Raw genomic sequence first — 17,811 nt, forward strand, 5'->3', positions numbered from 1 at the left:
GCACACCCAGTCTTCTCTGATTGGTCAGCTCACACATGCCTGAGCCAGAACTGCTAACAGCAACAGAGCTGCTGTACTGAATCAGTTGTTATGTGCCAATCTAGCTGTAAAGCATAAATTCTGCGACATGGTGACATGGTGTGATGTCACAAAGTCACAGAATTAAAGGCGGGACTACTGACGAGGCGTTCGAGGAGCAGTGTTTTCTGTGGGAGAAAGGAGCTTCTACAGGTGTGAATGAGTAAGTTTCAGGATCTTTTACTCACACAAGAAACTCTATAAAACACTGAAGGAATATAAACAAAAGCATAAGAGCTCCTTCAACCTTCAACCACGAAAACTACGTCATCTTTCGTTTTCTAACCGAAATGTCCTCCTGCAACCAGCCGTCGTAGTTTTGCAGACTTCCTCGGTTCCCTCACGTCACAATAATATCACCGTCCTCCTCCTGAGTCTTTCATACAGTATGTGTGAGATGAAGAAAACCTCTCATCTCCTTCCACAGAGACCACTGCCACAATTTAGGAATCCAAGCATCAGTCTGCTCCTCCAATCAGCACGCAGCTACACTGCAAAAAAACATTTGAGTCGTTTCCAGTGTAGATATTTTAAAGTCGCATCTTTTTTCCCCCAAATGTAAAAATAGCCTTGTGTGTGTTGGCACATTAATGATGAGTGTTTTTTGTTGTCAGTTATTTTAGTTTTATGAATATTTGTCTCATTGTTTAGCTCCCTGATGCTTTAAAGGGGCACCAGTGTAGGTTTTTTTTTTTTTTTTAGAGAAAATCCAAATTAAACTTTATTTACAATATTAATGAGGTAATAGGACACACTCATACATATTCATTTTTTCCATAACTGACTAAACAAGCTGCCCTCTGAGGAAAACAAGGTCCAGGGAACACTGTTTGATGCTAGAGAAAGGTGGCAGGGTCCGCCACATAAACAAAGTCAGGTCAGGTTGTTCATTTAGGCATAACAAAAGAACCTGTCTCCTCTAATCACATCATTTATATACAAAAACGACATGTTCAGGACTATATTTCAATTTCACCTGCACATGAACCGTCTGCGAGTGACTCTTTTTTTAACAGAACAACATTTTTACAGTGTAAAAACAGAGCGAACGGGCGTCTCCGTCCGCCAGTCGAGGCGCCGGGCGGAGTTGTTGGCTGAGGCGCGCCGTGATGCTCTGACTGATTATTGGGTGAAGCTCGCAGGAGGAGGAGGAGGAGGAGGAGGCGATAATCCGCGCACAGACGGACCCCATCCGAGCCGCTCGGCAGAAAGCTGCCCAGCAAGCGGAGCGTCGGGAGACCACCATGGAGCCGCTGTCTCTCCGCGGGGTCGACTCTCCAGGCGGACCGCTGGAAGGACGCGCAGAGTGATCCGTCCTGCGTGCGAGCAGAGGGGACGGAGGGGGGGAGACGACGCCAGAGAGTTGCCTTGTTTTTGACTTTTTCCACGGGGTTTTTCTCTCCCTCGGGGGCGTTGCGCATCTTTCTCCCCGGAGCTCCTCCATCATCATCATCATCATCATCATCATCTGATGCCGGGAGCGCAGCGTCGGGTCAGGGGCTGATCCGTGCGCGCTCGCCTCGGATCGTGTCACATCCTCCTCCTCTTCTTCTTCTTCTTCCTCTCTGCGCAACGCGTTTGGCTGATTTATTTTTTTTTAAGGTTTTTTGTTTTGGAGGGGAAGAAACCAGCTCTGGATTGTTTGGCCCATCATAGAAAAAAAGGGATTATGATTTTCTCCGACATGAGCACGGGGACCAACTCCCCCAAGGTGCATCCGCCGAACGGGACGAGGTTTTACACATTCCAGGCAAGTTAACTGCGTGGCTTTTTTTTCTCTTTTGCTCCATCTTTTTTTTTCACCCTTTGTGCACCATCAGCTGCTTCTTCCTTACAATGCTCTGCTTGTGTCTCATGTTGGAAGTGTTTGCTGGGTGTTTCCTCACCTGCAAAATGTTCCTCACCTGCAAAAAAAAAAAAAAATCCACAACAAAGTCGAGGAATGGGGAGGGAATCAGCCTGATTCCCTCCCCATTCCTCGACCTTTGGTGTGGATTTTTTTGCAGCACAGTCATCCCTGCTTTGCATTTTATTATTATTGTTTTAAAGCCAAGAAATAAGTGCAAGCAAAGTGAGTTAAAAATGTGCACTTGACCACTGGAAAGAAGAAAAAAAAAGGGATACGGCAGGAGGAGAAATCTCGCTGGTGGTTAAATAAAACATCTGAGAGTGAAAATGTGAGAACTCAAAGAGTTCATCTTCATCCAGCTTTACTGTATAATAACGCTCCATTATTCATGGCTTGGCAGACTGTATATCTCACACCCTTGTAATGTCTATATTTGAATTGTGCTCCAGTTCTGTTTTTCATCTCCCGGCGTTGCTGGAGAGAAATAAGGGCAAAGCGTGCGGCGGTGGCCTACATTGATCCCTGTGATTCTGCCCGATGCATATTCCAGCTCTGCGTGGCGATGAGGCGGGGTTATCAATCCAGCCCTGTTCCACATGACTCCTGTAACAGAGCCAGGCGCTCTCTGTTTTGACTGTGGGTGGGAGGAAGCAGGGAAGGAAACGATTCACTGCAGCCTTCACGAAGCTGCCGGTTTCCCTTTTGCATTATGAGAAAAGGGGGATATGGGGGAGGGTGGAGGGGGGAAATAAGGTGATGATGGTGGAGTTTTGAGCGTCCAGGTGTCGTCAGCATGATTCCAGCTGCTGGTGCTGCTTTACTGCAGATGAGTGGAAGGTGCTTTGCTTCTGGAGTGCAGATGGGGAGCTCAGGTTTTTTAGATGAAATGTTTAACAGAGAGAAGAAAGAAAGTCCTCATATTTGTCTCTCCAGCGCAGTTGTATTTCAGATGCCTCATCGTTTTTCAGTCTGAGAGGACAGGCCAGGGGCCCACAGGAGCATTACCTCTGCCTCCTTAAATCGCTTTATCCAATATCGAGTTCGTCTGCCCCGCGGAGCCCTCCGCAGCTTCCACATTTGAAGATTCTCCCCCTTTGGTGTTTTATCTGTGGCCTCGTAAACCTCGCTGTGCCTCTTCATGTGAGATCATTAGCGGGGACGGGCTCCCCCGAGGGCTCGTACCTGTTGGAAGAAGCTCCTCTGATATCGCAAAAATCAAAGGTGTCCTCGCTCGCAGATTACAGTCCCAGGAAATCCCCCATAAAAAAACGGGGGAATTGTAGGGAAAGGCTTCACATGAATCACAACTCATTTTTCCTCCCAGCCTTCAGGTGATATAAGATTTATTATTACGCCCGGTTAGGTGAGAGCATGCGTGCCAGATCTTCCTTGTTGCAGCCATTTTGAACCCACCTCCTGTCAGATTGTTTACCAGCTCCTAATGATATTCATTTTATCAGATCGCCCTTCCCTCGTTTGCAATTATAAATCAGCCGGGGCAAATTGAATTAAATTGCAAAGTAGGTGCCTTTTGAAGCCTCGGCGGCTCCGTCGGCGTGATGAAGTTATTCAGGTCCTTTTAGTATTCGCCGCCGAGCTCCGCAAACATGTACCCAGAAGTGTCAGAGTTTGCTCAGTTTGGCGGCTCGGTAGTTATCCACACAGCTGTGTCTACAGCCTCCGTATCTCCAACTCTCAGCTGGTATCTCCTCAGTGACATTCAGGAGGCGACAGAGGCGGCGCATTAACATGAAGCAGGGACACGAGGGGAAGAAAAAAACTCTGCTTCTCTCTTTGCTAACCTGCTGTTTGGATAGCAGCTCTGCTAGGCCAGCTTAAGCCTCAAGTCAAGGTCAAGGCAGGGTTGTACAGCTAATTGCATGTTTTAGTCCCTTTGTGCTACAGAAGAGGAACTATTTCTTGTGGAGGAAGGTTGCAGAATCTCACAGCTTGGGGGCACAGCGGCGGATACTTCTGTATCTGTTGCCAGACGGCAGCAGGGTGAACAGACAGTGGCGGTTGTCTTTGAGTATCCTTTGGGCTCAGTGCAGACACCTCACCTTACCGATGTCTTGTAGATGTTCTGGGCAGTTCGTTGGAGAGCCGTATTGTCCTGGACCAGGCACTTGGCACTGGACTCGAACCTTCTTACGTTTCCTTAGAAGTCGACCCATTTCTGTGCTTTTCCCCACTAGGATGAAAATGTCTAAAGACCTGTTGCTCTGTGATGTTGATTCCCAGGAGCTTAAAACTGTTCACATGCTCCACCTCACCTCCACTGATGCAGACAGGGAACAGATTAAGATTTTGACTTGATGATGGCACTATAGAGGGGAAGTTAAATGCACATTTTGAAAACAAAAGACCTAGTTTGATAATGTATTGAAGCAGTGTGGGATCATGGGAGGCGACCAAGTAAAACTAACCGTTACCTTAAATAGAATTATGGATTTCTCTTGATTTGAAGTTGGTAGACAGCTCAGTAAATTTCATTGCAGAAATGTTACATATTGTACTTTGTAAAGGTGTTACCGAAGCTCTTCCAGTGTATCCTCAGGAGAACATGAATCTCTGAAACAGAATTTCATGGCAGTTCATTCAAAAGTTTTCGGGACATCCCACTCTAATGCACATGTCATCATCATAACAGCAGTACAAGGAACGTAAGTCCCAAAGAGAGCAGGGATCATCCTCTGGGGATCACGAATGCAACAAACCTCATGTCAGTTTATCCAGTATTTTTGACATTTCACTTACAACATCATAATAGCAGTAGACGGGAAAAGTCAGTGGGGGTTCGTTCCTCTGGGGACCATGAATGTACCAGTATTGTAGGAGTCCATCGCATAAAGATAGTTTGAGACTTGTGCTTTCAACATGCTTTTCCTGCACTGTGACAAAGATGACGTACTGGTGCATTATGCCTCTGTTCTGTGCTGTGAGTGCCGTCTGTGAGAGTTGCTCGCTGGAGTCGGAGTGATATCCAATGAGATTTCTCCCATAGGAGAGTTTTGCTGCCGGTGCTCTGAACCCACTGGACCATATTAGTGAGTTCACAGCCATGAGTCTCTTTGATGTGACACAAGTTTGTTACGCTGGTAGTCCGATCCGTGAGATGTTGTTCATTAGACGCCCCAGCCGGCCATTACAGAACCCGGGAAAAGTACTTGTAACGTCTTTATCCGGCGACACTTCTGAGAGGGAGCTTGTTCTGGGAAGAGTCAAATTAGAGAAACAGTGTGCACAATGTTTTCTGCTCCCTGGGCGATTTTCTGGTGTGATGGATGCAGCTCTGGGGTTATGAGCTTTCAGGAAATAAGCTCACAGACTGTAAAATTTGAGTGTATGAACACAGACTCTGGAGGTCGGACTCTGGACATAAAATCACAAAACGGCCTCTTTAAACAACCGCAATAGATACTAGTTAATTCTGCACAACCACAGAGAAGTTATGACTGAGCGATTCTTGGTGTTGCAACTTTAATTTCTATTTGTGTTGTCACAATGCTGTGCTTATGATCCGGTTTGGTTTAGGCATAAAAAAACCCTTTGGTCAGGGTTAGGAAAACATCGTGGTTTGGCTTAGAATACCTGTATTAGGTCGGCACGATCACAGACGGAGGTGGTCCGACTTCTCGTGACAAACATCAGTTTTGACGCCACAGAGGCCTGGAAATGTCCACAGGTGTCCGTAAGACGATCCTGTGGTGTGACTCAAACTGCGGTTGACCTTTCGCCAGCCTTGTTGGCTTGTGATAATGCCACCACCTACGACGTCACCCACACCCCCTGATGTGAAATGTGACTAATAAGCACATATATGTCAAAGTTATTTGCACGTTAGGTACAAATGTCAACCTTGCCTCGCATCTGGTTTGCAGACACGTAAACTGCTGACATTATATCCTGGTGACCGGGTTGGTTTTAGATACCCAGTTCTCACAGTCAGATCTGGTTCATCCCTGAATCTTTCCTTTAGCTTCTTTGTCCATGTCCTTGTGTTTAATTTCTGTTTGTCAGGCTTGAGCTGCCGCAAATTGAGATTTAATTGTCGCCCAGTGTTTGTCCTTGATTGTCAAATTAGCGCTGCATGTGATTAGTCTCCTCAGCTGCGGTGTCTTCACCCTAAAGGCCTCTCCTTCTGCCTCTCTCGCTCAGTCTTCGATGCATTGTTTTCACCTCTAGCTGTAGACGGTATGTATCATCGAAAGGCTCTTATTGTACAGGTAATTGAAGGAAACTTGATGACAAGAATGAGGCACCACTGACTGCTAAATCTAATCAACGCCGAGCCAAAGTCACGCCAAAGTTGACACCAACTCTCAGGCAGATTGTCAGATACGCTCTTCTCGTCCTCTCTGTCTTTTTTTGCATCGTTCTTGCTTGCTGTTAAAGTGGAGAGGAGGCTGGTTCTCACTGCTCTCCTTCAAGCTAATCCTCTCTTTCGCAGTGAACTGGCATTTTTGGAAGTCAGTGGCAGCACAGCCGCGAGGGGGATTCAGCTTAAAGGCTGCTGTTTTGGGACCGGGTTCGTCTGCGAGCATCTGTTCTCGGCGCTCTGTTTGCAAGCACGGCCGCAGCCCAGACCAAACCCCGCTTAATCAAACCGCTAAAAGCCTCGCAAACGCTTGGCTCTCACTCCCGACAGTCTGACTGAGGGTTTGCGTTCGGAGCTCGACAGAAAAAGAGAGATGACACGACTGCGCTCGCTGATTTAAAAGTGCCTCTTCTCATTATTTAGCGCTGGCCTTCACACTCGAAAACATTCAGGCATGAGGCTCAGGTTGTCGTACGCTGCCGGAGTGAAGTGCAGGAATGGCACGCTGCCTTTTTTTTTATTCAGCGCTGCGTCTTCAGATACATAAATCAGTGCCGACTCCTGCACACACACCTGCGCCTTCACACCCGCTCCTGAAACACTCTCGCAAAGCCCGATCGGGCTGCGGGAGCAGGGGAGGGTCTGCGAGGCAGGATGACTCATCAGGTGACACCAGGCAGCGGGTTGAATGACAGGTACAGCACCTATTTCTTGTGGCTTGTCATGGCGATGCTTCCACGTTTATACCCAGTGGACACAGTCTATTTTAGTGGTTACTCTTGTGGAATAACAGAGTTTGCTTGTCCAGAAAGTGGTTAATTGTTTTGCAACCTTGGGCTGTGATAGAGCGCCGGCGTCAAGAGTTTAGTGGATGGTAATCAGTCATTTGTGAGGCAAAAAATGCCAAATATTTGTTTGTGCCAGCATCTTATCCAGCAGGTGAGGATGCTTGTCGTAGTTTTCTGTCATTGTAAAGGGAACGGATTGGAAATCTATCGTTTAATCTATCGTATTTATTTTAAAATATCTTTGGGGTTTTGGACTGTTGGTTGAATAGATAAAAAAGGTATAATATGGTACATGTACAGATAAAACGTCTAAATCAACTAGACCCAGAGAAATTAGTTCATTGAAGGCGTTTGGTCACCTGTCGCCACAACCTCTGAGGAAACATCTGATGATACGTCAGAGGACGAGGGAGGAAGTCTGTGGATGTGACTTTACGAGACGTGAACAAGACTTATGAGACTTCACCTCGTCCGTGAATATTCTGGCAGAGTCACTTCGGATAGATTTCCATCGTGCTGTGGTGGTTGTTTGACTTCGAGCACATCACTGAAGTCAGCAAGGAGATCAGTCGTCAGGTCCAGGGTTGGGTAGATTTTTAGATTCCTCCTATCTTTTGTGTTTGTTATTTTGAATGAGAGACCCCTCGCGGCAGAAAATCAACGTGGGCTTCAGGAAGTTGTTGTTCTTTATGGAGCAAAATTGAAATTTGTGGAAATTTGAGAAAACAATGGACACATAATAACTGATGCACGCAAGTTACATTTGAATGTATTTCCCACCATCTTTGCTCAACTTTCTGTATTAGTGACCTCTCTCTCTCTCTCTCTCTCTCTGTCTCTCTTTCCATCTCCTGCATGTCGACACTTAATCTTGGAAATCCCCCATTTGTGCAGCGCGGCGATAGGCTTACCGCAGCATCCCGCCCCGCCTCTCTCCATGATCTCTGCACATGTGTCGGAGCAGCCTGTGGTTACTCCAGCGGTCACATGACATGCCGGGCGGGGGGGCGGGCGGCGCTGCTGCAGGTTGATCCAGAGGGGGAACATGTGGAGGCTTTGCGAGAGCTTTTTTTTTTTTTTTCCCCTCCCAACTGTTGCGAGCTGCAAGTCCGTGCACTCCTGCTTCGCTTTGAACGGCGGTGTGGGCGCGTGTGCGGACGTATCCACGGCAACGTGTAATTGCATCACGAGGGCTCACGCGGCTGCAGAGAAACACAACAAGGGGATGCGAGGAAGCTGCTGTCACTCAAACGTGGAGACACTCTCACAATAATTCACCCAGCTGTGGGAGCGAGCTTATCCCCCCCCAGCTGTCTTTACCTCTGTCACACCGCCTCCCTCCATCACCTCCCCTTGTGCGCTCCACCCGCCTCGCGTCATGTGATTGGCGACGGCTGGTGGAACAACAAAAGGTGGCCGCATGCAAATGAGCACAAACACGGGCAAATTGATACACGGCCGACAGATTGAAGTCGAAGTGCTTGACCTTTCCTTTGTTAGACTGGCACACGGTAATTGCTAACAAATGCCCCCCGACACACACTCAGACACACACTCGTCCCCTGTGTGCGTGGTTGTGTGTGTGTTGGAGGCGTTTGCCCTATTTTCTTGGTCTTTTTTTTTTTTTTTTTTTTTAATCAGCCCTCGTGCATTTAAAATCTGGCCGGGGCAGATGGGGAAGGGAGTTTGACCCACTTTGATGGATTCCACACCGATTAAAAGGATGAGTGAGCTTTCGAAAGCAAGAGGCCCCCGTGTACGTGAGTGTGTGTGGCCGTGTGTGTGTTGTAGTTGTTTATGTGTGTGTGTGTGTGTGTGAGCGAGGGACAGAAGGAATTGAAAGACTGTCTATTTTTGTACCAGCGGTGTGTACGTGTTACTGTAAAGCCTGTCCTCAGTGGGCAGTTATGTTTCGGTCCCTCCAGGAATGTGTGGTCATGCAACCAAAAGATAAATAATTGAATTGCAACAACAAACCCCAAAGAATGTTTGATGATAAGAATATTTCACAAATCATCAAGTGTCAAACCTCACAAAAGGTCTTTCTTGTCAGCCCAAGTTCCATTATAAATGTCGGCATTGTACATTTCAGCAACCACAGACACGTCAAAACTCCATGTTTCAGTTCTGTGTTGTGGTAACTCTGTGTTTCATGGTTCGGGTTAAAATATCTGCTGCTTGTAACTGCAGTGGAATAGACTTTCCTAGAGCTGGTTATTCCAGACAGCACGTGCCCAAACAGGTTAACAGTTTGCTGAGTTAAACTGAACCATTTTCTACTCCAACGCCTAAATTTAACCAGTTGCTTTATTCCAGACAGGAAGTCACCTCACAGACTGAATTCTGGATACATAATTGTATTAAATTTCAAAGCAGCTACCAGCAGAAATGCACCCTGAACAAAGCATTCCTGAGATACCCAGACTCATTTTTATTACTTCTGCTGAGGATAGTTATGTTTTTCTCCAGTGTCTGGTAGATGGTTTGTTGGTTTGCGACCAGGATAACACAAAAACTGCCCAACGAATTCCCACTAAACTCGGACAGAAGATGGGTCTGGGCTCAGAATAGACCCCAATAATGTTTGGTGAGGATCCAGCAGCTTTCTTTAACATTATGAGACAGCTCATTTTCCCACTTGTAGGATAAGTTATCAGAGAATAATTCGTGGATCTTGATTTAAAAAAAATCAGGCATATTTTGTTGGCTGGTATGTATGAGTGAGTACAAAAGGAAACTGGTGGGCTTCTGTCGTGGTATGCACTCTACTGAATGCCTGTCTAGTTCTTATTGGCTTTTGTTTCATGAAAACAAGAAAATATGTTTTGACAGTTGACTTTCACTCTTCAGATATTGGCAAAATTCCTCAAAATTGACACATGAATGTGATTTGGTTAATTTGGCCTGTGAGAGTCACGAAAATGATCCTAGAGGGACGTATGTTTTGAGGACAACCTGAAGATATTCTGTATTTTTATATATTCTTAAATAAATAACATTTAAAGATTAAATCTTTAAACATTTTTGCTTGAAAATAGTCCACGGTGATGGTACTGTTTACTCCTGTTTGAGGGAAGTTCCCATCTATTTGGAGATACTGTTATACTTTAAAAACAAATGAAGTATTTGTGACCCATTTTTAAAGATTTATGTCTTCAGTGCCACAGTCAGGGAAAGGAGGTCCAAAAGCACTTAAAGACGGGCTTGCTCATTATTTCTTGTCGTCTTTTTAATGGTATTTTTTTTAACGTAACAAAAATGTAGAATACTCCCAGTCCAGTCTGTTAACACGAGACTCAAATTTCTTCCTCTTTTTCATCACGTCATCCTTTAATCTCCGGGTGTACCGCGAACCTTTTGTCAGAACGTGAAACACAGAACAGACACACAGCACAGATCCCACAGCGAAGGGTGCACACACGGGCCAAACCACTCACTTCAATAGAGTCGAGTGTGCCAGCAACCTCTGTTCATTGATGCAATGATGGTGTAACCTTCTGCCTGGCTCACTGCAGCAGTCTGATCTCATTCATCCGACAACGTGGACTTAAAAGGGGAAAACGTTTTTAGCGTGTGGTGTGACAGAATACAAAACTGTGATATTTTTTTTTTTTCTTTTACAGGGTGAAATCAAAGCAAGATGAAATTGTCATTTGGTAAAATGTTAGCCATTTATTTGTCATCGTGGCGATGTGACAGGGTTACAATTGTTCCATTTCTGGATGGTTTTGGAGGCAAAAAAGAGAAAGAGATAGTGGAGTGGTGAATTATAGCTGGTAATAAAAAAAAACAACCCTACCGCAGCGCTGATCACCTCACCGGAGACTCATTCAGCCACTGATGGCATCATTTCCCCGCCCAGATTCGATGCTGAGATAGCCGATCGCATTGGAAATGATGTAAGACCGTGACAGAGAACTGCGACCAGCATCCCCATCCATCTCCTGATCTTTCTGCTTTTATGTCATACACACCTGCACAGACACGTACGTATAGCGTTCGCTGTAATGGACTTCAGAACCGGGTCACATCGTCGCCCCGACAACAGCAACCGTCAGCATATTTGTCACCATCACTTCCCGCTCCACCCAGCTCCGCCTGGGTTGGTTCTCTAAATCCGTTAATCCTGACATTGTTTTCGCGTTAGTTGGAAAGTGGTGTTATTTTATTTATTATGACAAGGTAGCTGTATTTATTTGTGGTTCTATATGTCAGTTTAAAAGAACATTTATTGCCCAGACAGTGTTGACGTTGTGTCAAAGATGTCCATGTATTGGGTTGCAGAGATTCTCTACTGTAGCATGCTAACCAGCTAGCCGCCGCCCGTCCTGTGTCATAATACCACTAAAGTTTTGAAGTAAACAAAACAAAATCCTAAGCTGCGAACGGGCAAAAACGACCCAAATCTATTTGAATTGCTAAGCCAATCAGAGCCGTGGTGAATGAGGAGGTCTTTTAATCAGGGATTTTTTCTGATCAGATACTTTGGTTTCACGATTATTCTCCCAGAACGAGGCTTCTTCCATTTTACATTATCAAAGAGAGCAAAATAAATAGTGTTGCTTTATTTGACAGGGAGCGTGCATCGCCTCTGAGTCAGCTATAAGATGATTCACATCTGTAGCTCCTGGGCAGGATACAAAGACAGTGTCTCTGTCTACTGTGATAAACATTACATTATAAAAAAAAAACTATCACTATACAACCATGAGACAATACACAATCATTAAGGAGTTTCAATTGAACAAACGTCCCCTCGGAGTGTGAGTGTCCTGTTGGTGTCCATTGACATTCATACAGTGTCGGCTCAGGACAGACATCACTGTGACTGTCCAGGTCAAAGGTGACTTTATTTATCATAATCACGGAAAACGGACAGATTTGATGGAAAAGCAGAAGACAGCAACTGTCATCTTTGTCCTCTCACTGACTTCATGACCTTGTCCACGTGCGTACAGATATATGTTTTTCAAAATGGTTACTTCCCCCTCCATTTATAAAGAATTCTGTCCACATAGCTGTCTTTTAAAGAAAATATCTTGCACAAAAACAGGCCAGTTGCCGGTAATTATGTAGTCAAACCAGAGAAGAGCAAGCGTAGAGAACTTATTCTGTTTAAACACAATTACCCTAAAAGCAGAGAAAACCACTAAATCAAGTGGTAAACTCGCAGTTAGACCTCGCAGTGGTAACAAAGAGCAAACCGACTGTCGGCTGTTTAGAATCATTTTAAACAAACCTTCTTCTTTCCGGAATCGTCCTGGTCAGCGTTAAAACAAAGGAACCTAACAAAGAAAGATGGGTGACTGCGTAACCGAGTCTTGATTTGCGGCCTGACTCCTGATGAAGAAACGCCTCCAGAAGATAACTTCAGAGAGGAGGAGGACTATTCTATGCAAATTCCCTACGCAAAGGAGCAACACGTAGATAAAACAATCAGTCGTCGATGTATTCTCTGAAGTGTAGGCTTTCATATTCTGCAGGCGCTTCGCCGTCAGAAGTCACACGGCGTAGATGTGTTCGTTTAGCGTGATATCCCCGTTCCATAAGGCGGTCAGCATCCCGCTCTGTAATGGGAGGGATGGCGCATGTCTCGGCCCCTTGTTACGTTCCGTCTCTTTGTCTCTCGGCCCCCATTCCTCCTCCCTCCCCGATCGTAACGTACATCACCGAGCCAAACCCAGTCCATCTGCGGGCACGACGACTTCATGTTCTCAGATCGCCATCGGTGTAATTCATCCACCAGCTCCTCTCTCTCTCTCTCTCTCTCTCTCTCTCTCTCTCTCTCTCTCTCTCCCTGCTGTGTTAGACTTAAAAAAAAAAAAAACAAAAAAAAACGGCCCCGCTGTCTCTCTCACCCACTCTGTCTCTTCGCAACATTATGCTTCCCCCCGCAGTCATTCGCATGGCGATACAGTACGCCGTGGCCTTTGTGAATAATGCAGTGGCAATAAAAATCTTTCGCTGTGTTCAATTACGCCGGCCCGGGCCGTCTCCTCCCCTGCTGCTGCTCCTCCTTCTGTTTATGTGTGAGTTTGTCTGCACGCTGATGGCGACAGGAGCCGGCCATGAAGCCACAGCAACATTCATTTCATCCTCCTTTATGTCTCTATAAACCGGAATGGTTTCCAAACGCGGATTAAATGCTGTTTCTGGATGTTAAAGTTATCCGATGGTCCGTCTTGCTGCTGATGCTCCTTCCTCCTCCTCCTCCTCCTCCTCCTGCTGTGACCTTTACCACAGATCCAATCATGTCACCTCAGTCGATAGACAAATGAGGGAGGCGGCACACTTAATTAGCAGGACACGCCAAAGAAAGTGAAACCTCTCTATAAGAAAGGAAGTCAATGTGTTGTTATTACACACTCGCTGGCCTTTGACCTCCCAGAGTCCATAACCAAGTCAACACAGGATAATGGGTTTTCCTTTTTACATTCCTTCTTAAAGAAGGTGCTGCAGGTTAATAGCCACGAGCTTCGGATGCTGGTATTTGTGAACATCCGACCATTGATTAGTCACATAAAGGAGACTGTAAGGGCAAATCCATCTGGTCCATAAAACAACGGGGTTGTAAAGTTTACAAGGCCGTGGAGGGGCTGTGGCCAGGATTTATCTGGATCTTTATATCGAGCGGTCTTCAGTCTTTATCAGGTCCGTCACACTGGATGTAAAAGTGTGTTTCCAGCAGAAAGGGGGAGTTTTCCTGCACCTGTATCCACCTCCTGCTACCATCGTTCCTCCCTTCATGCCCTGAAATGAAACCCCTCCAAAAATCAATACGTCCGCTCGCAGCCACACATGAGATGAAATACACGGCGGCTCCCCCCTGCTGAGAACGTTTTTCCACGAGGGCTCGTTCACACACTGGTCAGCGCCTGCATGTAAAAAAAAGGGGGAGTTTAATTATCTGAGATCTTCAGCTGTATGTGTTTGTAGAAACATTCCCGCCTGCTGCGGTGAATTTCACTCTCTGAAACTCTGGAAGAATATTTCCACTTCCTTTTTCTTTTCTGTCCTTTTTTTTTTTTTCTGTGTTTTTCCGAGGAGATGATTTGTGCTGAGAGCCCCGCAGGTGAGCCCGGGAGCGTGTGGCCGCTCAGGATTTTTTATTTTTTTTTAATGGAAGTGCATCCTGTCGCAGCTGGCAATAAGGCTGAAGAGGACTCAGCAGACCAGGGCACCAGGGAGGTCCCTGAGCCAGTTTACCAGGGGCGCAGCAATTAACATGCAAATGTACCGAGGGGACGGAATTGGATCGGCTACCTGACTTTTTCTCGTGGAAAAAACTTGATTGTCGTCTCTTCTGCCTGTTCAAGATTCCTTTCTTCCTTCTGTCTTGTAATCTATTGTTTCGAAGGCTGTGGAGGAAAAAAAAGGCTACGATCTGTGTTTCGCAGTCAAATTACAGTCTCGGCTTCCACGTTATGATAGTAAAAACATGTTGTGTTCGGCTGCTCGGTCGTTATAGCATGCCTCGCGGCTTCTGCACATATATTTGCACTGAAGATGTGCCGAGGGAGGCTGTAACTGCGGCGTAAAGCTCGTGTAGTTTTTCGAGCTGCCTACAGTCCTGCTCCTGCTCCCCTGCTGTAAATAACATGCTCATTTTGGATCGTATCTATATCTATAGTTCTATAGTTATGAAGACAGCTGCTTGGATAGTTTCTATATGGTTTTGTCTGGCTCATGTGTTGCTTTGTGTTGCACCAGTTGTGAAAGCAGAAATATGCACACACACACACACAGTATAGACATTTAAGTCTTATCTTTTTGAGTCATTTCTATGAACTGAACTGAAAAGACCTCCTTCAGTGTCTCGTACCTACTATTAAAAAGCCTCTTTGTATTCAGAGGTTGATTACATTTTGCAGGTTACAGCGATTGAGCTCCTCTTCTGGCAGTTTATCCTCGGAGTGCTCAGACTTCAGGCTGCTGAAACCGTCGCAGCGAAGGTGAGGCGTGCGGTCAAGTAGCTCTGGTTCTGCTGCTACCAGGCTTTTAAAGCTGCGCGGTCTCATCTTTTGTTGAAGGTGTTCGAGTAGAAAGTAGTTCCATCTAGAGATATTCTAAAACCGATTCAGGGTCAAGTTCACTCAGGAGTGAAAATGCGGCCATTACCTGCTCGAGCACATGCTGATAGAAAGCCAGGTGGAAGGTTTTCAAAACACTTCTGGAGCTTGGCGGTGAAACGGTGTTGCAGCATTCTCCTAAACCACTGAAGAAGATGGGGTGGTGTTTTTTTGTTGTTTTTTTTAAGCTTAAATCTTCACTGTAGCTGCAAAACTGAAAGCATTAGCACGCACCCTGCCTGAAGTGAGTGCTCAGGCTCAATCGTGCATCGAGGGCGTAAATGAGATAATGACTTAAAACAAGTCCCCATCTGCATCCAGGTCCAGAAATGTTTTGTGGACTACAAAAATGTTCACATCTGACCCTCCATTGACATGAGGCTTTCTTTTCTGGGTGATCTTATCCTTTTACTGAACAGTCTTTTTGTTTTTTTCCCTTCCTATTATTACTCCGTACGCTCAGTGGATCAAACATGTGGCGCTGGTGTGTTGTTTGAGAGGTGACATGCAGTGAAATCAAAGAGGGTCTAATTTTTTCTGGAGGGTTCTTAAGCAGTCCCTGGTCTCCGGCTTCAAGAGGCTCTTCATGCAGGAGTCGCCCTCCGTCTCTGTCTCTGTGATATTAAACCCGATGCCGACACAAAGCAGGCCGCTGACCGGCTTTAGCTCTGTGATCTGTGCTAATGTGAGCTGACAGCTAGCCCAGCATGGCGCGGCTCTGACCGGGCCTCTGTTCGGCCCCGCAGGCCGTCGCGGCCCCTCGCTGGAGGAGGGAGCAACCACCTGCTACATGGCGATCACTTTAACGCGCGGCAGAGGCTCCGTCCTACCCTACAAAGACCTCGGCATCCGCCCTCGGTTGCCGTGGAGACTGCGGCTCGTCTCGACTCGAGCCGGCGGATCGGCTTTGCCACACCCATGGGTGTCTGGAATGACAGGAGGGGAGGGTTTGGAGGGGAAATTGGGAGGATTAGTGGAGGAGAGGAGCAGCGATCAGACACCAGGCTTTCACTTCAGACGAGGAACAGGGAAAATACCATGTTTTCTGCTACTGTAACCATCTCCTGCACGCACGATGCAAAGCGTGACGTCTCAAGGCTCCACTGGACGATCACGTGCCGCAGGAATACAAACTGAAGCTATTGATTACAAAGATTTAGCAGTATAAGAAGCAGTTTCCTCCCAGAGCTTCCTTTGTTTAGTTTTGAGTTTTAAGAATCGTGATCTGCCGAAAGTGTCCTTACTCAGGAAAAAACCCAAACATATTCAGACGTTGCTCGGAGGAGGAGAGGGTCAGGATGTTCCTCAACACGTGGGTGTTTTTTTTATGGTTCGCCTCGACTCTGCGAGCAAATGCTCTAAAAACAAACTGACAGGCTTGTATAAGGGGCTGTGTGAAGGAGAGCAAGGAGACGTGGAGAACAGGCAGGAGAACATTGGACTTTGGGCTGTTTTTGTTTTAATGCGCATCAGAAATCATTGTAACGCACACAAATGCAGCGAAATGTGATGGGTCTGCCTCAGCCCTGTTCATCATATTCTCCAGATGCCTTGAGACAATAATTCATCCGTTAGGTCTGATTTGATCCTCAGCCTTGAATCCATCTTCGCAAAAATATTGTCCTGGAATGCCTCTGCGGGCTCTCGGTTATGTCATCCAGTTGCAAAGCTAAAGCACATTAACAGATTTTCACGCGGCGCTGGCGTAAACACAATTGATCCAGAGGCCACGAAATATTACAAGCGGGATTTGACTGCAGCACAGTTCATTACTCATAAAAGCCAGGAGGCCCCTGCGTGGCCGGGGAATAGCTCAGCGTGCACGCTTGTGCTGAGGCTCGCGGATCGTGGATCTGCTTTGATTTGCACTCAGGTGGCGACCGCGAGGACGACAAAAACACGGGTTAGGTGTTGAGAATAAAACAATGAATACGATTGAATTGATGGCGTTGAGAGCGGAGCAGGTAGAGAGGATGAACACAGGATGTAAACAGCATATAGACCGGCGCCCTCACATGTCACGGTGATTCAAAGCTGATAGTCGCTTTTCGCTGTAAAGCTTTGAATAATTGAGCGTGAACCGTAAAGTCAGAGTGTTATTTTAAAGAATGCAGTGAATTATTAACACAGCCGGTGCAGGTATGCAAGCAGTCGCACTGGATCATGTACACAACCTAAACGATTGGAAGGGAAGAGCTTGTAGTATCATCAATATGTATGCTTTTGCAAAGGAGTTATGTAAATGTCTCCGTTCATCAACAATGTAAAATGTGATCCTGGAATAACTTCAAAAAACATGTGTCAGCTACATGAGAGATGATATTTTGCTTGCACATCCTTTTTTTTCTGTGACTCCAGTGGTTGTTATCTGCCGTATGGACTTATATTTTGGTAAAATATTAAGACTATTGCTGTAATTAAACTATTCAAGTGCAATTTTTACCATGATTTTATGTAAAACATGCCTAAAAAGGAGGATCTAAGTCAGCAAAGTAAACCCTTTGGTGCAACATCCGCTGGAGTGGACGGGAAAAAAAATTGACAGAGAAAAATGTGATGTCTCTAAAACTTTGTGTAGCTGAAAGATGTCTGAGAATAAGAAGATTCAACAGGTTTTCCAGAGCGTCTCGGTGCCGTTCCTCCAAAAATTACAAAAACATATGAGGATAATGATCAGCAGGCTTTTGGGGATCCACCACTTGATGACTG

At 46.0% G+C, this 17,811-nt stretch overlaps 1 protein-coding gene across 8 annotated transcripts in view; it reads left to right on the forward strand.

The window, feature by feature from the left end:
* ppfia2 (PTPRF interacting protein alpha 2) overlaps positions 1-17,811 on the forward strand; it is a 164,525-nt gene that overhangs the window by 63,548 nt on the left and 83,166 nt on the right. The window contains exon 1 of one of the 8 annotated variants that reach the window (XM_037120936.1): positions 1,221-1,828. The exons of the other annotated variants lie outside the window; for them this stretch is intronic. Within the exon in view, the coding sequence (XP_036976831.1) occupies positions 1,748-1,828 (81 nt within the window). The 5' untranslated portion in view covers positions 1,221-1,747. Of the gene's footprint in view, positions 1-1,220; positions 1,829-17,811 lie in introns of those variants that run through there. 8 annotated transcript variants of the gene reach the window in all.

This window comes from Acanthopagrus latus, chromosome 14, assembly GCF_904848185.1.
Source record: "Acanthopagrus latus isolate v.2019 chromosome 14, fAcaLat1.1, whole genome shotgun sequence".
In the NCBI taxonomy this organism is placed as follows: domain Eukaryota; kingdom Metazoa; phylum Chordata; class Actinopteri; order Spariformes; family Sparidae; genus Acanthopagrus; species Acanthopagrus latus.